Raw genomic sequence first — 21,303 nt, 5'->3', positions numbered from 1 at the left:
GCCTGCTTTGATCTTTGACAGAAGCACCACTCTATCAAAAGTGAGAAAAGTGTGGGTTGGCACTAAGGAGGAATCTACCTGTTTCATTACCCCATGGACGGCAATGAAAACCTGATCAGAGAGTTATGTTTGAATTTCTGTCTCAGTCAGATCGTCGAGCAGTCTAGTGTAAAATACACCACGGGAAGAATTCAGAGTTCTATGGGCCTCAACGTGATCATAATAACTGTGGAGAAGTGGCAAGCAGTAGTTGTGCTTGAGAATCACAAGTAGTATCCAAAAGCCAAGTGCCATTGGTAAACGAGAGCAAGATTTCACAGGGCTGGCAATTACATGAACACCTTTCTGATTAAGAAACTTATTTTGCAAAAGACTGATGATCTTCAGTATGTGAAACCACGAGAAACCGTGGAGCAGTTGGGAGGGTCTTTGAATCGTTAGCCTCATTCCAGTTACGTTATGTAGCCACTGACGCGTGGGTCAGCCTTCGAGAGAGTACAGGGAAGAAAAAAAAAAAAAAAAAAAAGAGGCACCTCAAACACTGAAGTGGAGGAGGGATAGGAGAAGGTAAATGAAGAAACGAAAAAAGGAATGAAAACTGGTGAAACCGTTCTTATGTCCACTACTGAAAATGGGGAACACATTCCCAAAAATACCCCTGACATGTTTCCCAAGGGAAAAGGAATAGTAAGAGGATAGACGGAAATGAAAAGATGCTGCAAAGGCTGTGGGGCCCCTCGGTAGCCAAGCACAAACGCGACCAAGAGCAGTGAACCCCTTGGGGCAATCAAATCGATGATGATACTGATGTGGGACTTCGAGTTCCACTCTGATGACTGCTCTATTCTTGTGTTCTGTTGTCTCTATGTTGACTGCTTCCAACTTTACATTGTGTTTGGCCACAATTCACCCATTCCCGTCAACACCACTCTAATAGTGGCGTTGCTCAAATTTCAATTTTGAGCATTTTGACAATTACTCCAATCAGGTTCTTTGAGGCTAATTACATGCCCTGTCTCAAAGGGTGACACCTGCATATATTATTCACACATTTGTCTGTGAGGCATAGTTACTGTCCAGCTGAGTACACAGGATGAAACTCACAAAGTCCTTATGCCTTGGTATCAACATGTCCCCTGTTTACTATCCTTGCCAGTTGGGAGGTGAAACTGTGCTGCAGTATCACACATTCATCCATTGGCAACCACAGTGTACAGTTTTACATCTTCCATCAATACCTTTACAATTATCAGTTTGTGACCAATTTGCGTAACTGATTCATAGTGTGTATTTTTTTTTTTTCTCAGAGTAGATTAGATTAGATTAATACTTGTTCCATAGATCATGAATACGACACTTCGCAATGATGTGGAACTTATCAGGTTAATGAAAGATGTCTGTACACAAGTGTAATAGGAAAGAAGCACAGAGCTCATAGTTAAAAAATAATTCAATACATTCCCTGCAAACATACATTAAAAGTTACACGCTAAAGACCTTACATATGTAAACTGATAATCCTACATCTGATGAATACGATTATTAAACAAACAGCAACCTTTTGTGAAAAATTAAAATAAAAATGTAGCGAACACATACCTCTGGTCTGTAATCTTCGAATTCCAGTTCTTCAAATTCCAGACCGAATTCTTTTTTCACCGTCAGAATGCCAGTATCCTAGAAAATAAGTTATTTTTTCCTGTAATTGTGGTGTATACAAACACAGCAGTAACAGCAATCGCATGTCATAATGAACCACAATTGCAGGTACATTTGCTGAACAGTAGATTAAGATACTGCTTTAAAAAATTAATGACTGCACTTTTTCAGTTACATTTTACATGAAGTTTCAAGTCTGAGGTACAAAAAGGTGCCTATGTGGTTAGTGTATTGTACTGAAATATTTATTATAATTTCATTCTTTTGCAGATTTTTCTGTGACACTTCGGAACATTTTTTATTTTTAATTTTAAAAGAAATTAATTATTTTACAGGTACGTATTTCACACTTTACAATATTTTGGTCGCTGTACCTCTTCTAACATTTTATTATCCCTTAAATCAAGAATCGTCATATCTTTCCAAAAGTAAACTCAATTTTTCATTAAAAAAAAAGAACCATCATATAGAAGAAAATACAAAGTGTGTATTAATTTGGTGATGGGACACTGTCAGTGATTTTTACAAAAGCTTTGTTTGAAAGTTACATAGAATAACAATTGTTTTTACAAATTTTCTTATATCAAGAGGAATGTTTTCTTTGTAACTGTTCACTCATGGATGCAAAAACTATGTACGTAAATTAATTTGACCAATTACCAGCTCTGGAACAATCTATAACTTCATACTGAAATACATCATTTGTCATACACACCAATAGCAAGTTAGTCTTTATTTCAGGCTGACATGGGGCATACTCTGTCTACATGTGGAGTTTTATGTTAGATTCCATCATGCTCTGAATGGTATGTGCTCTACATGTCACTTTTTATGTTGAAAACTGATTTATATTGAAAATGCATTTGAAAGGTTTTAATAACTTAACTGAGGACAGTGATTAAAATGATATCTGCAGATGCTAGCAGAAAGACTAGTTAGCGATGTGCAAAGAGCTGATGCATAGGTATCGCTGTTTGCCATGACTAGATGGGAAATAAAATGTGAATAAATATCTTCACTAACATTCAACAGACCTAGACCTTCACATCATCCCCTAGAGAATTTAACATTTGAAGCCACAAATACATCCACAAAAAAAGATGAGCATTAAAATATATCTCTCATTGTAAAACTACTTTAGAGGTTTTTTTTTTTTTTTTTTTTTTTTTTTTTTTTTTTTTTTTTTATATATATATAACTATAGCACTTTTAAAATTAGTTGCGACTCTTTACATTTGGCTACCTGGAGGGGGGACATGACACCGTTGCCTACGAGACAGCAACATTGAGCCAGCTTTCCCTAACAAGCTGCCAGTCGTTCTGCCGGTAAAGTGCCCCTGTTACCACACCACAAATAAACTGTACAACACGGTATCACGCATTATGTGTGTCAACATTCACCAGGTCTCAAAGCCGCATTTTGTGGCATTGGAATGCTCTGTTGTCATCAGGTATTGTGACTAAGAGTTTTGGGTTTGATTTGAATTAATAACAACAGTTCAGTACATCTGAATATGATATTTGCAATAAAAGTGTCCTCCAGGAAAATGTTCACCTGCTGGGAAGATAACATTCTGCTGCGAAACATTCCTCGGAATTCTCTGTCGTGATGTGTAAATCTCCAACAGTGCTGTGGAGGAAAGTGGATATTTTGCTCTGGGTACAAAGAAATGTTCCACGAGATAAAGTTGAAATTAGCATGTACAAGGTGGCATTCATGGAACCTGTAGTGCTGTACAAGCCAAAACTTCACACTACCAGGTCGACGAACTACCTGTAGGCTAACTGTACAGTTTAATCAGGCTTCCTCCGAATCGTGCTCATTTAAATCTGACAGAATATATGGGACTAGGTCAAAAAATATGGTCAACAACAGCACAAAGTTTACATTCACTGAGGTCAAAATGCTGTCGAAAGATGCCACTGCGAATGTTATACGACAGGACTGGTCTTGAGTTGTCAGCCACACAATGAAGATAGTTGCGGAGACTGATTCATGAACAACTGTGACAAGTTTTGAGGGATACATAACTTCTTTTACTGTCATGTTAAATCTGGTTCTTTTGTCAAAACAAACCAGAGTTTAGAAATATTCATCGCTCTAACATCTAACGCAGTTGAAACTGTGACAATGTTGAAATATCGTATTATTAAACAAACAACTGAGTCCAAGTCAGGTCAATAGTTTATGAAACAGCTCATTCTCAGTATAAAAATAAATAGGTGTCATTTATATTGAACAAAACCACAGCACTTCTCACTTCACAAGCTATTGACGGTCCTCAATAATAATGCTATTTCACTGAAAAAATTTGTAGTTACTCGAATGTCATGAGAGACACGGAAGTTTCGCATATTAATCATATGCCGAAACGCACTCGCCTTGCCCACTATCATCTACAAAAAACATTTATGAGATATTAGGAATTTATCAATATTTTATTCTAATTTTTTCACGGCTGCACAAGTTCATGATGAAGCACTTTACATACATTCCATTTTCATGAGATTGGAAACAGACAGCAATATCCTTTCAAGTTTAAAGAATAATTCAATATATTATCTATATCTAATATGCAGTAACATGCAACCTAACAGGTGCCAAACACAAATTCATAGTGATACTTATTTTTCATTACAAAATAAGAATTTCTTGCAGTAGTTTACCTACTATCGAAATATCACAATAACTGACCATTTAAGAAATGAGATAGGGTTCACCACAAAGTTGACGAATTAAACCATAAGATGCACGAGAATAAGAGTTTATTACTACATAGCTTCTTTAAAATTGTTTGAGAAACATGGGAGATCGGCTGGCTTGCACAGCTTACTGTTCACGTAGTCAAGCGAACATGCCTGGTTGTGTGCCAAGTAGGCCTGGCACTATATTAAGAAAAGATATCTGAATGGTCCGAAAGTGCCAGTTGGCACTAAATAATGAAGAGAGTGAGGTCATCCACGTGAGTGCTAAAAAGAGCTCGTGAAACTTTGGTTACACGATAAATCAGTCTAATCTAAAAGCCGTAAATTCATCTAAATACCTAGGTGTCACAATTACGAACAAGTCAAATTGGAAGGAAAACACAGAAAATATTGTGGGGATCGCTAACCAAAGACTGCATTTTATTGGCAGGGCACTTAGAAAATTTAACAGACCTACTAAGGAGACTTCGGGAGGATGACGGTTCAATCCCGCATCCAGCCATCCTGATTTAGGTTTTCCGTGATTTCCCTAAATCGCTCCGAGCAAATGCTGGAATGGTTCCTTTCCATGGGCACGGCCGACTACCTTCCCTAATCCGCTGAGACCGATGACCTCGCTGTCTGGTCTCCTTCCCCAAACAACCCAACCCTACTAAGGAGACTGCCTACACTACACTTGTCTGTCCTCTTTCAGAATACTGTTGCACGGTGTGGGATGGTTACCGGACAGTACTGATGGAGTACATCAAAAAAGTTCAAAGAAAGGCAGTGAAATATGGGAGAGAGTGTCACTGAAGTGATGCAGGATTTGGTCTGGAAATCATTAAAAGAAAGGCGTTTTTCCTTGCGACAGTACCTTCTCACGACATTCCAATCACCAACTTTCTCTTCCAAATGCAAAAATATTTTGTTGACACTGATCTACATAGGGAGAAACAATCACCACGATAAAATGTGGGAAATCAGAGCTCGTACGGAAAGATATAGGTGTTCATTCTTTCCGCGCACTATACGAGATTGGAACAATAGAGAATTGTGAAGGTGGTTCGATGAATCTTCTGCCAGGCACTTTAATGTGATTTGCAGAGTATCCATGCAGATATAAATACTGCAGTCACCTGCTGACATGCCCAGCACACACTGGCAACTACACTTCCCTCCACTCGCACCATACTGGACTTATTGTAAACACACTATACACATATACATAGCTATATGACTAGCTTAAAAATACATTTAATTAGCATCAAATGTTTTATCAATGATTTCTAAATGGACATGGGGAGCTGCGGCATTAAAATGTCTACAGCCGGCCAAATCTTTAATCTGAGAAAGGTTGCATACAACATATGGGAATTCAACTAGCAAACTCATACCATTCACAAACTTCGAGAAGGTGACAACTATTAAAATATGATAGCTTTTAGTAAATAAAAATGGTTTTTTTTTTGGGGGGGGGGGGGGGGTGGAAGGGGGAATTTGCCTTATGGTGCAAAAATGATGAACTAATAAAAAAGGTGCTTCTGCTGAAAAATCTAATCTTAACCGAGAAGTGCTCAATAAATACCAAAAGAAGTGCAGTGCAGTTGCACAAGATGTTGAAAATGTAGTGGTGCACATCAAAGGCAAGAAACTGGCACCATTGAGTACTTCCAGATTCCTCAATTATTCTACAATTATGGGCAACAACAACAACCAACAACATTATCCCTTTGTGACCTTTCATATTGGTAGAAGATTATTCAGTTCTTTCCTATTTTGTCTGAATGCCTCCAATTACGAATTCCAATTTTCTCTAATTCCTCTTTGACACATTCCTCTCACCTCATCTTGCTCTTTAAACCCTTGCGATTCCTTCACACACTGCATTTAATATTGTCTTAATCGTTTTATCCTTAGCTCCGAGTACCACTCGTGCCCTTTCCAGTCTTTTAATCTTAGTGCAACTAATAACATCTCTTTCTCTGCACACATTATTTTCTCCGTATTTGAATCTCCGCCACCACACATTTTTTCCACTGGTCCCAGAATTTGTCTCAAGAACTTTGTTTCAGATATGCCAAGTTGCTTTTCATCAAATTATGATACTGTCCAGATTACGATATCTGGTCTCACTAAAATCTCAACTAGCTTTCCCAAGCAGCAACTTGCCTTTCAGATGTTTTCTGAGGGCATGGTAGACGTTACCTGTTTTTGGATTTTAGAGCTCTCATTTTTCGCAGTTTACGAATGATCCAAATTAAGTGAAACTACGTGCAACATTAAACTTATATATGTGCATTCATTAGGATAATCCTTATGAGGAAATCTTCTACACTGGCCCCAATTTTCACTTGAAGATCAATGCATAGATAGTAAATTCCTAAACCTGTGTGGCAATTCTCAAGACAAAGCGACTTTCAAGCTCTGAAGATTTCTGAGCATTGTTAAGCACACAGCATTTCACACCACTGAATTAAATCACTGATACTGTAATAACCTTCAGGACACTAGTTCACATCTTATCAGAAGTAACTACAAGCAGCAAGCTTCTCGAGTATCAGTATTACGGGATTTACAATTTCCTAGTTTCCAATCCGAGTACTAACGCATGTAAAGATGTGTGTCTTCAAACCCTGCTATATACTGGCCTACATGACAGGTGTATTGTTGGGAGTAATATTGGTTTGCCTCATCAACCTGCTTTGCGAGGCAGTCTACATGTCAGGGACACGAAACAGTTTTCAAGCCCCCCCAACATATAAGATTGCCCTGCACGCCAGGCGTGTTCTGTTGGAGAAGTATCGGTCTGCTTCATCCACACATTTTGCAGTAGCTACAAGCACGCACTGCCACAGCTGGATGAAGACGGGAAGTGGGTTGAAGACCGTATGAGGGCAGGAACAGTAGATGGAGAGAGGGGAAGGAGGGCAGGAAATGAGCAGAGCTGGAGGAGGGGGAGGAGGATAGAGAGAGGGGGGAGTAGGAGGAGACGACTGACTGACAGATGGGGGATTATGGGTCTAAATAGCAAAGTCATCAGTCCCAGGATTCAAAAGTTACTTGTGTAAGAGAGAGGGTCCGCTAAAAGTGGGCAGATCCAGTCAGAGGGGTCAAACTGTAAAGCGAGGAAGTTGAAACCAAACAGAGTAGAAGGCATAAAAGGGTAAGCCAAATCTAAGGACTGGACAGACAGAGGGATACAAAAGCAGTCTTTACAAGACGAGTGGTCATGGGTCCCAGACCCAGAAAACAGAATGCAATTACAATGAAATGAACAATCTTAGCTGCTTACAGGCGTTGACATACGTCAATGGGGACAGACGAAAATGTGTGCCCCGACCGGGACTCGAACCCGGGCTCTCCTGCTTACATGGCAGACGCTCTATCCGTGTCCGAAAGAACGGATACCATCTTAGTAAATATCCAGAGAACAGAGTTTCCAACCACAACCACCCTGCCCCTGCTCCAGGAGTGATGCAAAAACCATATAACTGAAAATAAAAACCACTTTCACGTTGGAAACTGAGGACCAGGTCAACCATCCACGAATCTTTTGCTTATGTTAAAGACGAGGAATCGGGGAGGCTGTGCTTAATTTAAAGGGTCAAAAGTAGGGGACATTCCACCAACATACAGGATACCGTCAGTCTGGTTCCGAAGCCACATTGTGGGGGTGGCTCATTATGCCAGAGAAAACAATGGGTGAGCCGAGTATGACCGATGCATCGACAGCATAAGACAGTGGACTACTGCTGAGAGGAGTGGAAGGAAGAGCACCAAACTGTAATAGCCTCCTTGGATGTGCAGAGTTTATTACTGAAAGCAGTAGCACACTGGATGTCATTTCACTTTTGGGCAGAGAGAAATCTGATGCGTATCCACATACCTGCACCTGGAATCACGAAAGTGAATGGGGGTAAGTATCTGCTTCTCTAAATAGTCAGTCAGTTCATTCCCTGGAATGAACACGTGACTTGGGACCTAGAGGAAGGCAACAGAGCAGACGGCACAGCCAAGTGCAGAGAGAAGGCTACGGATAGCAGAGAACAAAGGGTGACGAGAGTAGCATCAGTCTATAGCCTGCAATCGGTACATATTAAAACACTTTGGAGGACTGCTTGAAAAACAAAATGGAGGGCCCTGTTACTGGCTAGCAGCTCTGCTGAAAATACACTACATGATCCTGCCAGTAAATGCTGTTCTATTCCAGTAGGAGGCAAAATCATCCGCTGCCTTATCTGTAATTTTAGAACCATCAATGTAGAAGCTTGTAGCACTCTGGAACTCTTCACGGTTGGAATGTAAGAGATGCTGGAATATAATATGGGCAACGGAGACCTTAGGCTAATTGAGCAGTAGCTGTCTAGAGACGTTGGGTTCTTGCTGTGCTTAAGGATGGAGATAACCTATGCTGTCTCGCCACTGAGAGGGGAAGGCACCCGTGAGCCAAATGTGGTTGAAGGCCCTGAGGAGATATCGCCTCTGAGTAACATCCAAGCGTCAGATCATCTGGCTGTAGACGGAATCCAAGCCTCAGGTCGTGTCATGCAAAGAAGTCAAAGGCTGAAAGAATTCCCTTTCAGTGAAGGGTTCATTATGGGGCTCGTGCAGTGCCGATTCGAACAGAGGGGGCTGTTAAACTTGGCGTTTCTGCCAAAGAGAGGTCACCGGATAGGAAGAGGACACCGATGCTGTCACATAGTTTGTCGCGAGGTGTTCCCTAAGGACCGATGGGTCAGTACATGGAACACCCTGTAGGATAGACGCTGGACAGTATTTTCACTGGCAGCCCAGAAGGCTTCGGAGCTTGCACCAAACCTGCAATGAAGAGGCATATGTCCCCAGGGAGGAAAAACAGCACTTCCAGAATTCCTTCTTACTCTGGTGAATAAGGTAGCCAGCTTTAGCACAGAGACGCTTAAAAGTGAGAAGGTTTGTCTGATAGGTGTCATTTAAATCACTGCAGCGGCCATCAGCAGTCCAGGATAGACAATGCTACATCCTTAGTCCACCACGGTACTGGTCGATGGTGAGGGGGATCTACTGATACGGGGATAGTTGTGCTAGCGACATCGAGAAGAGTGACACAGACATTTTGCACAACCACATCAATGCAATCCTAGAGAGGTGTCTAAGTGCACAATGGACAAATATAAAAGGTCAATTTGCTCTGCAGAATGCCCAACGTGGGGGGGGGGGGGGCGCCAAGCTGCCTGGCTGTGGCAGGGTAACGATTGAATCACCAGAAAGTGGTCACTGTCACGAAGACCATCATGGAGTGACCAATGTAGGGAAACCACGAGAGCAGGGGAGGGGATTGTGAGATCGATGGCAGGAAAGGTACCGTGAGCACCACTGAAGTGGGTGGGGAACCATCATTGAGAAGACACAAATCAAAGTCTGAAATACGTTGGTCAATTGGAAGACCCTACCCATCGAAACAGCATACCCCACAGGTGGTGGTGAGCACTGAAGTCCCCAAAGAAGAGGTAGGGGGGGGGGGGGGGGGGAGTTGCTATATTAAAGTAGGCAGGTCAACATAATGAAGTGTCCTACTGGGATGGAGGTAGACATTGCAAATAGTGGTTGATGGGGTCGTTCACACTCATACTGCTATTGCTTCCAGATTGGTACAAAGGAGGACCCAGTCACTAATGACATCAGTGCGAACTAAAGTGCAGACCCCCTCCAGATGCTAAACCAGGGCCGGCACGGTTCTGACCAAACACCTGATAACCACGAAATGTTGGAGGGTGGTCACCACAGAAGAGTGTTTCTTGAAGAGCAAGACAGAATGCAGAATAAGGAAACAAGTTGCTATATTTGATGTAGGTGATGGTAATATCAGTTGGTCCTTTGTAGAGATGGCAGCAAGTTAAGTTCTGGTCAGTTCTATTCCTGTAGTATTTACATGCAGTCTATGAGATGTATACCAATCTGTTTCACAGGTAGTCTTACAAACTGGATATTTTGGAAAGATTTCTCTATTTTTGCTATTTTCTTTTTTGTTTGTCTGGTTCCATCACTAACACTATCAGCTTCAAAGATCATGCCAGTGGAGTATCCCAACTAATATTACATTTGTTTGTTGGAGGTTCATTAATGTTGTTGATACAGCTTTTAATGCACTACCAGCTTTGTTTTTGGGTGCATCATTTGACCCACTCCATATCATAGATGTATAATTCATTTAGAGAGTCTGTTAGTTATTTCAGCTTTCTGGTACTCTAGTTAGTTGGTTCACAAGATCATAAACATAGCAAGTTTCTCCCCCTCCCCCATCCCCCTACACATACTACCTGCATGAAATTGCTGAATTTTATACTCACTTTTGCAAGATATACAACTATAAAATAATAGTAAGAAACATGTTAATAAGTTATTTCAAATATACATATTGTGAAATATTCCATTTCTGCCTTACAGGGCAGGTATGGGTCACTTGGCTCTATGTGAAGTACATGAAATCTGAAACTTCCTTGCAGATTAAAACTGTGTGCCGGACCAAGACTCGAACTCAGGACCTTTGCCTTTCGTGGGCAAGTGCTCTACCAACTGAGCTACCCAAGCACGATTCATGACCCGTTCTCACAGCCAAATTTTCCATCCTCTATCCACTTACTACACACAACTCTCCAGACCACAATTTACAATCTGCTTAAACTTTGCCCACAATTCCTCAACACCCATCTTAATGGAACTAAGTGACGCCAATTCACTGTCCAAGTGAGATACTAATAACTGCTTATCAGCTCTATCTAGCAGAAATACTTTCTTAGTCTTCTTGACTGATTTATTAACTTTCATAATTATTGGTGCTATAATGACATCATGATCACTAATCCCCGTTTCTATACTGACATTGTCAGACAGGTTCAGCCTATTTGTAGCTACAAGGTATAAGATATTTCCATCGGATGTGGGCTGCCGAGGTAGCTCCTCAAGACAATTTTCAGAAAACGCATTCAAAAGTCCCCCCCCCCCTTCTTCTTCATGGCTGTGTGTCCCCGCAATGAATCCACAAACATCCCAGTCTAAAAAAGCCAAGATAAAGTCACCTCAACTAGTATTGCACGATCTGGATATTTATGCACTATTGACCGTAGACATTTTGTGACTGTCACAGCAGAATCAGGTGGCCAGTAAAAACATGCAACAATTAACTTTGTTTCTTCTACACCTGTTATACGCGAACATAACTTCACTGTCAATCAAAACTTTGACCTCACTAGAGAATGTTTTTGTCAGGTGCAATGAACACTCCTAAGGTCTGTAATCTGTCTTTTCGATGCAGATTCCACGACTTGCTATATATCTCACAGCTTTCCACTTTGTGTTTCAGCCAGCTCTTAGTCCCAAAGATAAACAGAGTGTGAACTTTTCTAGAGGGCAGTAAATTTGTGAACTTTATTACAAATACTTCGATAGTTTATTGATAAAATTGTGACAGTCTAAGTGCCTTTAGCATTTGACTTCCCTTGCTGCATATCGACTGGCAAGTGTTCAGAGCACCTCAAACTGCTGCCTAGACCAAAAAGCCTTTGTGTGCATTCCACAAGTACTCTGCCACCCAAGTGGCTGCTTCCTTTATGTAGTGCACTCCTGACCTACCAAGGGGAGTCCTACAAATCACCACATGATAACGCAGGTCTAGAAATCTGCAGCCAAGAGCATCACAGAGTTGAAGAAGGCTTTGATTGAGACCCTCCACTCAGTTCCAAACCAAAGGCCCCAATCAACTCTGGGAATGATGCTGCAAATTGTGAGCTCCGCTCGCACCCCACACGAGAGGCCAGCACTCTTCACCACCTCCGCCAGAACTGAGGATCACCTCAGAACCCAAGCAACAATATGTGCGACCAGTAGACAAAAGGGCGTGCCTCTCCAATGGGAACCGAAAACATTTGATCGCAAGGTCATAGGTCAACCGATTCCTCCATTGGAAAGCATGTCTGATACATTCTATATGGCACTGGTGACATCATGTGCGTCACATGACAGGAATATGTTGTCGTCCAACCTAACTTGTACACTTGTAGAATGGGTAAAAAGATTCTTCTACCTTGCCCGATTTAGGTTTTCTTGTGGATGTGATAATCACTCCCAAAAAGTGATGAAAACATGAGAGTGTCACATAAAGTGAAAATAAAGAATTAAACTTTTCACTCGTGGGAAGACTTGAACAAAGGACTTCTCGTTCCGCAGCAGCTCACAGGACCACGGCGCTCTTGAGCTCCCATTGTCCTCGATCTTGCCTATCTTGCTCATGGACTACTCAGTTTGTACATTTTGCTTATTTTTTTCATAGTTCTTCTTGTTTTCTCGATTGATTGTGTTCAGTTTTTCAAGGCCTATCCACTGTGCCAATTTATAACTAAATCTGATAGGGATGCAATGGGGAGGTTCCCTTGTCAGAACCTACTGAAGGCACGGCCACCTGTCCACTCACAGGATGAATGGGCGAGTCCAGGCAGCCAGGCCCCACATTGGTACTCTGCCTCAAGCAATGTGAATGCATTACCACCAGCCACTCACCCTGCTGTGAGGGCGGATCCACCATCCACTGCAACAGGTGCACTAAGAGGTGCCTCAATGGCAGAGCCTGTGTGCAAAACGGGCAGCACCTGAGGTGTCCCGTGCGATGCAACAAATTCTCTGCCATCGGTGCACTGCGAGGCATTGAGGTATCTCGAACAGAATGACCACCTCAGCGACGACCGGTACAAGTTTCAAAAACATCGATCGTATTAAACCCAACTCGCCCTTTTGTCAACAGGAAGCTAGGGATCACGGCAATCTGGAAGATGAAGTATTTCTTGATTTCAGAAAAGCATTTGACTCAGTACCAAACCTACACCTATTGTCAAAAGTACGATCATATGAGATACCAAATGAAATTTATGACTGGACTGAGAACTTTTTGGTACGGAGGGGACAGCACGATATCTAGGATGGAGAGTCATCATCATCATCATCATCATCATCATCATCATCATCTGTAAAAGTAACTTCAGGTGTGCCCTAAGGAAATGTGTTGGGACCTTTGCTGTTCACGCTGTGTATTAATAACCTTGCAGACAATATTAATACTAATCTCAAACTCTTTGCAGATGACGCAGTTATCTATAATGAAGTACTATCTGAGAGAAGCTGCATAAATATTCAGTCAGATCTTGACAAGATTTCAACACGGTAACACGGTGCAGAGGTTGGCAACTTGCTCTACATGCAAGATTTTGCACTTCTCAAAGCAAAGAAACTTAGTACCCAATGGCTATTATATCAGTCAGTCACTGTTGGAATCGGCCATCTCAACTCGTACAAATACCTGGGTGTAACACTTTGTATGGATATGAAAGTGAATGATCACATAGGCTCAGTCATGGGTGAAGTAGGCTGTGAACTTCGGTTTATTGGTAGAGTACAAGGCAGTCTACAAAGGAGATTGCTTATGAATCACTTGTGTGACCAACTCTAGAATGGTGCTCAAGTGTGTGGAACCTATACCAATCAGAACTAACAGGGTATATTAAACACATACAGAGAAGGGCAGGATAAATGGTCCCCGTTTGTTTGATCCATGGGAGATTTTAACAGGGATGCTGAAGGAACTGAACTGGAAGACTAAGACAGAAGTAAACTGGCCCAAGAAAGTCTACCGACGAAGTTTCAAGAACCAGCTTTAAATGATAAAACTAGGAACAAACAGCAACCCATACATATCGCTCACATAGGGATCGTGAGGAGACGATTAGAATAATTATTGCGTGCGTGCCCACACACACACACACACACACACACACACACACACACACACACACACACACACACACACACACACAGAGACATACAGACACAGAGAGAGAGAGAGAGAGAGAGAGAGAGAGAGAGAGAGAGAGAGAGAGAGAGAGAGAGAGAGAGAGAGAGATTCAAATAATCATTTTTCCTGCACTCCATATGTGAGTGAAATAGGAAGAAACCTTAGTAACTTACACGAGTACCCTCTCATGCACCTCACGGTGGTTTGCAGAGTACGGATGTAGATAGATTCTCAAGACAAACGTTTGTTGTTCCAGAAACCAAGCTCGTAAAGATAATTTCAAACTGACAAGCTCCTCCTAACGAACAGCTCCACAGCTTCATGGCTGAAAAGAAGCTTCTTTGTAGGGTATTGATAAGCAAACACACAACTGCACATTGCATCCTGCTTTAATATGCCCATCTTCGTTATCCACATATCTTAATCTCATTTCTGGCCCGCAGTTTCTAGTGAAGAATGAGCTGATGTTCTGTTGTCATTCATATTTTCCTTTTTTTCCTTCTCCTTCCCAATTGTCAGCAATCTAGATTGCTGACTAAGGAGCAGCAGCCGTTCTGTAACATTCAGAATCAGACTGCCACTACTGCACTCAAGTTCAAAATAACTGCACACAGAGAACACAAATTCATGACTTTGTCCACGAATCAGTATCCTGCATCCAATGTTCAATATTTTCGCAGCCGGTGAACGTGTTCTTAGATGACCTCTCTTATTGAGAATCGCACATTCAGACACGCCGCACTGTTGTTACTAACGCAACACCAACACAAAACGCTTGTCCACAACACCTGATGACTGCCAGACAATTCAATGTGAAAATGAACTACTACAGTAGAGCTGTTGAACATAGGTGTATCACTTGGTTCTGTTTATCCACATCATCGCAACAGCGGTGTATTAGCAAGCACACCGACAGCATCACGGTACGGAAAGCAGACATGCCATCAGTGTTACCTCAGCTAAGGCATCTCGTTTCTTCCTGTGAGCCAGAGGTCAAAATTTGGAACTTATGTTAAACGCACTATATAAATTCCCAGGGTTATGTACCGACAATTTGTCAAGCCAGTGAGTGGAAGCAACAGAGGGCAAGGCATCGCCAGAAGAGGGAGAAATAGCAGCAAATGAGATGTGCAGTGTAGCATGCAGGCAAAAGCAGTGGTTCCACCCCATCTTATGGATTTTGTAACCTCAAGCTTAAAAAGTAGGTGACCACCATAAAAAGTACAACTAAATGTTAAACAGTCTTCCATCAAATCATAAAAAATAATGTTCAGCAACGAGAAGTACATTTGTTAACACTATGAACTTCACAAGAAGAAACAAGCAGCCTTAGTTGCAGTATCTTCTGGTAAACTTTCCGGGATGTAAGGTCATGGTCCATGAAACTCTTCAGCTCCTAATGTTTTGTCCAGAGCTGCGTTGGACATCATCAGAGGGGTGTTTCTCCTCCGGTGAGTCTTGCCGACTGACGGGTCGGACGTCTGAGAGCAACTTATATATCGTAGAAAGTGGGAGTGGCCAGAGTTACACGTGATATGCAGAGAGAATCTTTGTCAGAGATAAAACTTAACTATCGATCGTAATCTCGTCACAGATAAAACGGTCTAGGAAATCTGTAGTGTTACTGTCCAAATATCACTAAGTTTCATGGTCTCTTCTTTCCAATTAAAATTATCCCTATGTTTATATATTTCAATTGCTTCTCTACAAAGCCGTGGATATATATATTTTACAGATGACTGCTGTTCTAAAAAATTGCCAATAAGATGCTTACATTAACAGCGAGAACAATCATGGGGAATAAAACGAAAACCATAGCATATAAAGAATACATTGCCATAATGGGAAAGCATGAAAGTACAGGGGGAAGCTCTAATTACCAATTTTGAGCGTCACAAGTAATATTATAGCCAACAACATTGGGCATACCCGAATCTCCCTAAAACCAGACTCTACACCCCTCACCCCTTCCCCACATCACGAGTTAGTGCCACGCTAGCTACATATCACTACTGACTAACAATGTCAATGCTTTGCCCTGATGCCAAGCAAAATACTCATCCATGGGATGCTGATAAATGCAAGTACAAACATACAGTTCAAATTGTACATCTTTTTGACCATATGTGGATAGTAAACAAAATTCTGTATTTAGCTTTAACCTCAAATGAATTCGCATGTTTCTACAGTAGATTCTCCTTGAAAAGTAGGGGTTCAATCGTCTACTCTTACAGACAATGTAGCAACAGGTAAAGACAAGAAAAAATGATATATATAATGGTCAAAATCTAGGGCTGTTAGGTCATCTGCATCAGATATTAAAAGTAAAAATGTATGTAGAAATACGTAGAGTGAGAGGAAGTGTATGTTGAAATAACACAAAAACATGTTTTACTGTGCAAATTTAAATTAAAATTTGAAGAGAAATTTCTCAAAAAAAATGCATTGGATTCCAGCTTCAGAGAGAAATACATGGATGAGTAGACATATCAACAAATACTCAAAACACTTAGTTACCTCACTTCCATGAAAACTAGTCTCACAGACACTGCTTTTTCCAATTTCATGAAAACTTTGGGAGATTTTATAGCAAGCTACTGCTATCCACTAAAAAAACTTACAAACCATCAATACTATTGATAATAGAAACTAAAAATAAAGAAGCCTGCAATATTAGAACATAGGAAATGGCAAGATTGTGCAAACAAAAATTAACAAATTAAAAACAAACACAGTCAAATCATCCAAAAGAAACAGCAAACTATGTGAATAAGCACTTCACTAACATTGTTAAGAAATTAAAACAAATTTTCTGACACGTACATCTTACCCACCATGGACCAGCAACTGAACTCAGTTGTACTCTGTCGAGAAAGAGAAAGAGAAAGAGAAAGAGAGAGAGAGAGATAGAGAGAGATAGAGAGAGAGAGAGAGGTAGCAAGAATAATATGCTAACTAAAAAATCAAAATAAGAGATCAACTGGTGTTGCTGAAATCCCAGTTTGTGTCAAAGAATGCATGAATACCATAAGAGTCCCGCGGACAAGGATGTTACCATGGTCGAAGTAGAGAGAATATAAAATGTAGACTGGCATGGAAAGTGTTTCTGAAGATAAATTTTTTAACATCTAGTATAGATTTAAATGTCAGGAAATCGTTTCAGAAAGTATTTGCATGGAGTTACCCATGTATGGAAGTGAAACATGGACAATAAATAGTTTAGACAAGAAGAGAATAGAAGCTTTCGAAATGAGGTGCTATAGGAGAATGCTGAAGATTAGTTGTGTAGATCACATAACTAATGAGGAGGTATTGAATAGAATTGGGGAGAAGAGGAGATTGTGGCACAACTTGACAAGAAGAAGGGACCGGTTGATAGGACATGTTCTGAGGCATCAAAGAATCACATATTTAGCACTGTCGGGCAGTGTGGAGGGTAAAAATGGTAGAGGGAGACCAAGAGATGAATACACTAAGCAGATTCAGAAGGATGTAGGTTGCAGTAAGTACTGGGAGATGAAGCTTGCACAGGATAGAGCAGCATGGAGAGCTCCATCAAACTAGTCTCAGGACTGAAGACGACGACGACAACAACAACAGATGCTGAGAAATAATACAATTTTCTGATGACAGCAACATAATTATCACAGCTAAAGCTCCAACACAATTCACAGAAAATTCTAATGCAGTCCTGAAAATGGCCTCACCTGGTCACTAAAAAATAACATACCTTTAAATCGAAAAGAAAACTGATTCTATATGCTTCTAGTTCAATTCAGAACACAATGATCATACAAAAAGCAAAAAAGATGATGTATTGGGTTGAATTTAGACTGCTAGACTAACAGAAAATGTAAAGGCTTTGGTAAAAAAGACTATCCACAGAATATTATGCTCTGTGAATCCTTGCACCAGTTTCCAATATTTCATGCCCCAAAGTGACCTATTTTTGTTACAATACAAATACTTCAGTTATACGGACTCTTCAAGATACAGAAAAGGTCTCTGTGTATAACAAATAGTAGCAACAAGGCCATTGTACAGGTTCATTCAAAAAGCTAGAAATTCTGACTGTACCTTGTGAATACATCATCCAAACAGTGGTGAAATTGTACATGAATATTTAACTGTAGACAGCCAGTTAATAATCCTATATACCCCATGAATTAAGCAAGAACACATTATTATAAATACTGTAAGACTAATTAAAGAATCCATGAAACATTTATCAGATAAGAAATATTGCACCCCCCAATTGGTGGCATTCATACAGCCTATGTATTGATCTAAATGTGGATAACTATACCAAAGTTTCTCGTTAAAACACAAATGAGGTATGAAATGTTCTATACCCAAGCATCATATGTTTCCATAGAATATATATATATATATATATATTAGTGTTGAAAGTGGTGGCGCTCTGTGCGTACATGGTTTACTCTACCATTAAACCACAACAAACAAATTTGCTGCTTGATTTTTCAGATTGCTTCGCCAGAGGGGAGTGCGGTCCGTTGCAAAGAAACATTTTATGGTAACAAAGTCAAAATGGCTACAGCCAAGGCGATCCCCATCCTCAATCTAAGCAATCCACCTGTTCATATGCTGTATGTGATTTTCAGAAAGTTACAATGTCCCGCAACCTGAATATCTAAGCCACATAGTTTAATTAAACAAGCTCATCTCGCCACTAAGGATGTGAAAACATACCGTGTGCTCCTGTTTCACATAACCCATAATGCCTTTAGCTGAATGATCGTTCAAATCCGCGTTGAACATTCTGAAACAGAGACAGGTGTAAGTTTATAAATGGGGTTCCAATATGATATACTCGTCTACAAGTAAAAACGTATAATGTTCACAAAACAATCCACAAGTTACTCAACGCCTTGAAACCGATTCCTAAGACAACGCTGATACAACTTATGCATCTTACTGTTACTTGGACATGAAGAAATCTTTAAACGTGCCTCTCATAAAACAGGATTCCAGCTCAACTATACTTACGCGCAAACACGAAAACAACGAACACACAAAGACCTGCAGAAGATATCAGAACAACAAGAAACCACACGAACTCAACCAGTTTTTAAATTTCGAACCTTCTGCTACTCAGTTACGGCATGATCCTAGGAGTTCATTTTCAAGTTAGCCACACTTTGGGGTCTAAATTTCACGGTATACTTCTAAAATTTCTTCGCGTATCAAAAGTACACTGTACTCAAATGAACAGGGAAACAATCACATTTACAAGTATAATGTTCACAAGTATCCAAAACAGATACCAAACGACAAATCTGCTGAAATCATAGAAAGAGATAAAGGCACACTGTTAATTTTTTCTGGCACTGTGTATATAGGTGATATAGTCTCTGACCTGCGGTATACACTCAAAACGTAATATTCGAGGAGGCGCCAAATTTAGTTGCATATGTGAGTAACGCCTTCAGCATAGGAGCTAAGACATTTAAATGTGAGAAAAGAGAGCACAACCCACACGTACTCTACATCTACGTCCACATCTACACTGTGAAAACGACCGTGAAGTGCATGGCAGAGAGTACGTCCCATTCTAACACTTAGGTTTGCTTCCTGTTCTATTCACGAAAAAGCGCAGGAAGACTTATTGAATGCTTCTGTGCTTGCAGTTATTATTCTAATTTTATACTCAATATCCCTATGTGAGAGATACGTCGGGCCTTGTGGCATATTTCTAGAATAATCACTTAAGGCCGGTGTTTGAAACAGACTTTCTCGGGAAAATTTACGCCTATCTTCAAGTCTTCCAGTTCAGTTCCGTCAGTATCTCTGTGACACTATCCCATGGATTAAACAAACCTGTTACCATTCATACTGCCCTTCTCTGTATTCGTTTAATATCCTCTGTAAGCCCTATCTGCTAGGGGTCTCATACACTTGAGCAGTATTCTAGAACCGGTCGCACGAGTGATTTGTAAGCAATCTCCTTCATAGACAAGTATTCTACCAATAAACCGAAGTCTACCACCTGCTTTACCCATGACTGAACCTATGTGATAATTCTATTTCATATCCCTACAAAATGTTACACCCAGGTGCTCTCATAGTTTTTGCGGTGCAGTGGTCACAGGCACAGCCAGGATCATTTTTGTTTCCTATTCGTTTCGCGGGATATCTGGCAGTGAGACCTGATATAGGGGCCATTAGCTTCCTATGTCGCCCATCTGCTATGCCTAACCATTTTTCTTTTGGTGTTTATTGCTGTGTCGACGGAGTGCTCATTATACTCATTTATTAGACCTAAATATGAAAATCAGACAGTCTTTGCATATGCCTACTGCTATTAATACATTCCATTTGAAAACACATGTGGAACTGTGTGCCATAAGTGTACATTTGCACTATCGTTGCTTTAACTTTAATGAATATGTTAATGGTTTAAATACCTACCTTGCAAAATTCACTCAAGTTTGCTATATAAATGACTGGAATGATCAACACTTTGCATCTACTAAATTTTGCTGAGAAAATTTGTCATAAATGCTTACACTTGTGTGCTTAGCGGTAGTGTGCTTGCCCTGTGGTCTCTACAGACGGAATATGCGATTTAGCCACAGCTAGGACGCTAGGCAACAGTACTTCCGCCTCTATCAATGGTAAATAAAGGCGTCGGTGCCTCCGTTGCCAGATCCCACCCTTCCTCCCTTGCCTTGAGTCCGCTCCTGCTTGCCAGCGCCACCAACAACCTTCCAGGCTACATCGCTTCCATAAGTGAAGGCAAGCAGACGTCCCATCTACCAATCGAAATCCTCCCCAAATCCACCCCCTCGTCTCAGCCGTTCACCTGATCTTAATACCTTAAATCCCCCCCCATACAAGTCAACCTCATCCAAACAGTAGCGTGCAACAAAGGACCCGAAGGAGAAGCACTCCAAGGGAAACAAGCACTCCACCACCCCCACCCCAACCACTCCCTCACCCTCTGAGGAACCTGCGCCCCCGACAGCATATGTTGTCACTCTGGGAGGGGACCAGGAAACAACTGCCCTGGAAGGGAACTGCGTAACTGGGCAAGACTCGGACGGTTTCGTGTTGGCGAGGAAAACCTTTCACCAGACGAGGTTTCCGGTGGCTTGAGGAGTGGAACCCACCCCAAA

General features: G+C 41.0%; 1 protein-coding gene across 5 annotated transcripts in view; it reads right to left on the bottom strand.

Annotated features, from left to right (window-relative positions):
* Positions 1 to 19,525, bottom strand: part of LOC126295376 (zinc finger protein 239-like) — an 87,184-nt gene extending 67,659 nt beyond the window's left edge. Inside the window, exons 1-3 of one of the 5 annotated variants that reach the window (XM_049987858.1) lie at positions 19,175 to 19,525; positions 18,878 to 18,947; positions 1,600 to 1,677 (exon numbers count right to left, since the gene is read on the bottom strand). In XM_049987858.1, the coding sequence (XP_049843815.1) occupies positions 1,600 to 1,677; positions 18,878 to 18,946 (147 nt within the window). In that variant the 5' untranslated portion in view covers position 18,947; positions 19,175 to 19,525. Of the gene's footprint in view, positions 1 to 1,599; positions 1,678 to 18,877; positions 18,948 to 19,103; positions 19,130 to 19,174 lie in introns of those variants that run through there. The other 4 variants (XM_049987856.1, XM_049987859.1, XM_049987857.1 and 1 more) reach the window with 4 other exon arrangements.
* Positions 19,526 to 21,303: the final 1,778 nt, after the last annotated feature.

Source organism: Schistocerca gregaria, chromosome 11 (assembly GCF_023897955.1).
Source record: "Schistocerca gregaria isolate iqSchGreg1 chromosome 11, iqSchGreg1.2, whole genome shotgun sequence".
Taxonomy (NCBI): Eukaryota; Metazoa; Arthropoda; class Insecta; order Orthoptera; family Acrididae; genus Schistocerca; species Schistocerca gregaria.
Note: the sequence above shows the minus strand (reverse complement) of the source record. Positions and strands in the feature narration are given on the sequence as shown.